We start from the raw sequence: 5,555 nt of genomic DNA, 5'->3' as shown, positions 1-5,555 counted from the left end.
TCTATCTATCTATCTATCTATCTATCTATCTATCTATCTATCTATCTATCTATGACTGTGTGAAGTAAGTTAGCCCTGACCTGTTTCTTTTGTCTCCAAGAAACAGGTTACTTTGGGCCTGAGATCTGTCTTTGAAAGTTACAAAAATGTTAGAGTACTTTGAGACAATTATATAGAGTTTTCTAAGTCAGATTACTTTGTTTGCTCCCCATCCCCCTTTAAGGCAGAGTCATGTGTAGCCCAGGATGACTTAAAGCTTGCCATGTAGCTGATGATCACCCTTGAAGTTCCAATTCTCCTGTTTCAACTTCCTCATGCCAAGATTACAGGTATTACTAACATGCCTGGTTTATGCAGAGCTAGAGATCAAAACTAGGGCTTCTTGCACACTTAGCAAGCAATCATTCTATTACTTGTGATAACCGCCCCCCAGCTCTTTCTTAAGATTAAGATATTAGATAAAGAAGAAGGAGGAGGAGGAGGAGGAGGGGGAGGAGGGGGAGGAAGAGGAGGAGGAGGAGGAGGAAGAAGAAGAGGAAAAGGAAGAAGAAGAAGAAGAAGAAGAAGAAGAAGAAAGCCCCCCCCTCAAAAAAGAAAAAGAAAGCTGTCTAGACTTAACAGTGCTTTTAGTTCACAGCACTATTGGACTTTGAATGTATTTTATTCTCTTGTAACACATTAAAGTTTATGTATTTTTCTCTTCTAAACATTGGGTTTCTAGCCTCTTCAGATAGGATGCTCCCTTTTCCCAGGAAACAGGATTGGGTCTTTATGGTGACTATAATTATTCTTGATTACAGAACACAATGAAAGCATCTCAGGATGTAGTTGCATTTTTATTTAATGGTAATTTATCACAATACCATTCACAGGCATTTAAAAAGACTGGTACACTTTCTCCTATAAAATTTTATTTGTCCAGTCTATAAACAGTGCTTAGAGAACATGTGGATCCATAGACCCTTCAGATTATCTGTGGACCATAGATGAGAAGTAAGTTTTCCTGAAGGATCAGTTAATACTCTGTGCTGCAATGTCTATGTGATGATGTATCTCCCCCAGTGGCTTTGATTTTTTTAAAAAGCAATTTGTTTTATCCTTGGGGGTAAAAAAGGTTAGTCTAATTTTTATAATCTACCAAGTGTCCGGGAGCATAGTATCTGTTTCCTAATTAAACAAGACTTTTACATAATTTAGAGCAAGACTCTGAGGGGAAGTGACGCTGCTAATTTTAACAGTGATGGCAAAAATCACCCATCACAAGAATAAAAATTGTGTTCAGTTAAAATAGAACTAAGCTGGAATTACAGCTGACTGCCTGATCATCAAAAATGCTGTTAGTGTTAAGGTATGGTCCCAAGTGAGGCCCCGGGTGGATCTTTGGACAGTGATAAAACAGCTGAGTGTATGGTCTATGAGACACACAGAGCAGGTGGAGCGCTACATCAGGATTTTCCTGGAATGCAAGGATACCTTGAAGCTAGTTTTAGGAGTGACAGGCAGGGCAATGTGTTGTTGGGGATGACCTTTTCCCCATAAATAAAAAGGCTGGTGCTTTAGCTGTCATACTTATTTTTGAGGTTTTTTAATATATTCGGTATCAGACTTTAAAATGAATCTCAACTTCTTAGGCTCATTTCACGTTTCAAAGTTACAAAATATGAAATGTTGGACATTATTCTCATCATAAGCATTCCAAGAATCATATGTATGTTTCAAAGTCTTTATTTTTCAAAATGATCCAACAAACCATGGTTGTAGTGATCCTTTTCTGCTTCCCCCCTTAAACAAAAGACTGTAATGTGGGACAATGTATTTCACACCTCCACCTAAGAATGTTCGTTTTCCAATTTCTTTTGACATCACAACTTTGTTCTCTTTGTGTTCCTTTTTTTCTGTTGCTTTCATAGGTATAAGAAAAAGCAAACTCCTAAAAAGGAAACAAAAAGAAAGAAAATGACTTCTTTTTAAGTATTAGCACTGCTTTTATTAATAGAATGCTATGGTAAGGTGTCACCATCTGCTAAAAGTTATATAGAAAATCAGCAGTCTCAAAAAGTAAGATCTGAACGGTTGCAGTATGCAGAATGAGTAGAATTTCTGGTTGACATAGAACATTTTGTGTTTTCTTTTTCAGGGTGATTTTCTCCTTGGTTGGTTTCTTGGGGTTCCAAGAGGATTAAAGCTGATGTGTTAACTATGTATTCTTGTGGCAAAGTATCTGAGAAACTCAACTGAACAGAGAGATGATTTATCTTAGCTCATGATTTCAAAGGGTTCAGCACACGGTCCCTAGGCACTGCACTTGTGCCAAGGTACAGCATCTTGGTACAAAGTATGTGGCAGATCAAAGCAGCTCACCTAATGGTGGCCAGAAAATACTCTTCCCCCTCCAACGCTGCTGCTCTGAAAAGCAAATTTTCAATATAGGACCTTTTGAGAGGCACATACAAAAGCCATGACAACTGAGAAGGCTGAAAGGATGGTGGTGTTCTAGAACTTTTCTTTGGCAAGGATAAGTAGAAAAAAAAATCCAAGCAGGGTTCTTTGCCTTAATGACCATGGCTTCCTTAGAATCTTAATTTTGTCTCATTTGCATCAAAATTGGCAGAAGGAGTAATGCTAGCTGTGGGTAATGTGTTTGTTAGCCTTTCCTGCTCTCTCTTTTCCAATGTGCCTGCTCATTTGAGTATTCTTAGGGTAAAACTCCTTATTAGCAGCTGAGAAGCTGAACCTTGATGTGAACTGTCATGCACTGTGTGTGCCAGAAATAATGTTTTAAGACAAAAGAAAGAAAGAAGGAAAGAAAGAAAGAAAGAAAGAAAGAAAGAAAGAAAGAAAGAAAGAAGGAAAGAAAGGAAGGAAGGAAGGAAGGAAGGAAGGAAGGAAGGAAGGAAGGAAGGAAGAAAATGGAAAGTTATGAAATCCTTTAGGCACTCACATATGGGATTTGTTTGTTTTTCTAGTGGTCTGTTCTTGGTTCCTTTGCGACAGTGTCCTGTCTATGTGCATGCTACTGACAGGAAATACAAATCAGAATGGAGAATTGAGAGCTTTTAGTACAGAAATCCCACAGCACAGCAAAAGTAGCTTTATATGTGGTTCTTAACTTATCCCAAAGATTAAATCTCTGTATTGTGTTGTCTATTGGAAACTTAAATTACTGTATGTGTGTGTGTGTATGTGTGTGTATGTGTTTGCTTTCATTTTATTCTTCCCTTATTTTGATAATTCTTCAGTCTTGCGATCAAATATAATTTTAATTTTTATTATTTGTTAACCATTTCATTAACTGTCATCAATGGGACTGTTTCATTATTAGAATGGGGATGGAGGTGGAGAGCCAATGTACTTTGGGAAACTGTATAACTAAGCGAAAATAGCTGAATCCACAACAGACTGAACTTTCTCACCAGTGACTTTTCTTGGGTCAATGCTTCTTCCTTAGCATGAGCTCAATGCCTCATCTCCCACTTGAGAGGCAGCCCAGGGTAGCTGCAGACGCGAGTGTTTCATTTACTGTATGGGAAAGCTGGGGAGGTGGAGGGTACGACTGAATTAAGTGTACAGAGTTGTGGTGGACAAAATTCAGAAGTATTTTGTCCTCTGTGCAGGATCCATGTGTAAATAAACCCATCTCTATTTTATTCATAGTTCTAACGGCAAGTCTGTGTCATGGTCTGAACCAGGTGGAAGACAGGCGCCCAAGGGACAGCATGTGTGGCAGCGCCTCTCTGTGCACGTGAAGACCAACGAGACGGCCTGTAACCAAACGGCTGTAATCAAACCCCTTACTAAAAGTTACCAAGGCTCTGGTAAGAGCCTGACCTTTTCAGATGCCAGCACCAAGACCCTTTACAATGTGGAGGAAGAGGATAATACCCCTTCGGCTCACTTCAGCCCACCCAGCAGCCCTTCTATGGTGGTACACCGACGCGGGCCACCCGTGGCCACCACACCACCTCTGCCACCCCACGTGACCGCAGAAGAGACCCCTCTGTTTCTGGCTGATTCTGTCATCCCCAAGGGCTTGCCTCCTCCTCTCCCGCAGCAGCAACAGCAGCCGACCCCTCAGCAGCCCCCTCAGCAGCCTCCACAGCAGCCCAAATCCCTGATGGACCAGCTGCAAGGTGTGGTCACCAACTTTGGCTCGGGGATTCCAGACTTCCACGCGGTGCTGGCAGGCCCGGGGACACCAGGGAACGGGCTGCGCTCGCTGTACCCGCCCCCGCCTCCCCCGCAACACCTGCAGATGCTGCCCCTCCAGCTGAGCACCTTCAGAGAAGAGCCCATCTCCCCTCCTGGGGAGGATGACGATGATGACAGCGAGAGATTCAAACTCCTGCAGGAGTTCGTGTACGAGCGTGAAGGGAACACGGAGGAAGACGAACTGGAGGAGGAGGAGGACCTGCCTGCAGCCAGCAAGCTGACCCCTGAGGATTCGCCTGCCCTGACGCCTCCTTCTCCTTTCCGAGATTCGGTGGCCTCTGGCAGCTCTGTGCCCAGTTCCCCTGTGTCTGAGTCCGTGCTCTGCACCCCTCCAAATGTGACCTACGCCTCTGTCATTCTGAGGGACTACAAGCAAAGCTCTTCTACCCTGTAGTGGAGGGAGTGTGCATGGAGAAGTCAGAGATGCCAAGGAAACTCAACCCTTCCAGAAGTGTGTAGAAAGCAGGGGGAGGCATGGAGATGGAGGACCACAGCCTGCAGGGAAGAAAAAAAAAAAAAAACGCTGCAGCTGCCTTCAAGAGGGAGAGGGAAGATGCCAACTGAACAGTGGTCCTGGCCAGGATTGTGACTCTTGAATTATTCAAAAACCTTCTCTAGAAAGAAAGGGAATTATGACAAAGCACAATTCCATATGGTATGTAACTTTTATCAAAAAAATAATAAAACGTAAAAATAAAATCAACAAAAATATTCTCTTCTTTTGCTCAATCGTGCATACTTATGTCTGCCCACACTCTCTTGGTGAAACTAGAAACAGAGCAGGCCCTGCGATGGTGCCAGCTGAATCATAAGTTCATCATCCTAGTGAGCGAATGAAGAGAGGGCAGGACGCGGGGGTCGGTTCGGACAACAGCTCCTATCTCAGACCCTATCTGTGCTGAGCCTGCAGACTCCTGGACTAAGGAAGACCCAGGAACCGACCTTATGGGGGTCCCTTTCCACTGCTGTGATCCAGTCCCAGCCTGTAGTCACCCGGGATAAAGGCACAGTAACCTTTTGTATTTCTGTGACTCCCTGTGTTTAGGAAAATGAAAGTATGAGCAAAGTCATCACCAAAATGAGCTTCATCAGAAGTATTATGGGAAATGAAACAGAGAAGCGACGACACATACGCACAGGGCCTTGAACAAGGTGAGCATACCAGCTTCACAGATTGCATACTTGTGTACTGATACTTTTGGAAAGGAAGAAGATAACAGGTAGTATCAGAGGCCATTTGTGAACTCACTTGCACTGTGCCAACCAGGTTCTCCGCTGCCCTTCAGCAAAAGAGGACAAGCCGCGTTGCCAGGTTTTACCTACCATTTACTGTAGCAAATACCAAC

General features: G+C 43.1%; 1 protein-coding gene across 1 annotated transcript in view; it reads left to right on the top strand.

Annotated features, from left to right (window-relative positions):
* Grm1 (glutamate metabotropic receptor 1) overlaps positions 1-4,603 on the top strand; it is a 359,348-nt gene extending 354,745 nt beyond the window's left edge. The window contains exon 8 of the mRNA XM_028777784.1: positions 3,655-4,603. Within this exon, the coding sequence (XP_028633617.1) occupies positions 3,655-4,603 (949 nt within the window). The remainder of the gene's footprint in view (positions 1-3,654) is intronic.
* Positions 4,604-5,555: the final 952 nt, after the last annotated feature.

This window comes from Grammomys surdaster, unplaced genomic scaffold (assembly GCF_004785775.1).
Source record: "Grammomys surdaster isolate TR1022 unplaced genomic scaffold, NIH_TR_1.0 315, whole genome shotgun sequence".
In the NCBI taxonomy this organism is placed as follows: domain Eukaryota; kingdom Metazoa; phylum Chordata; class Mammalia; order Rodentia; family Muridae; genus Grammomys; species Grammomys surdaster.
This window is presented reverse-complemented; position numbering and strand designations above follow the sequence as displayed.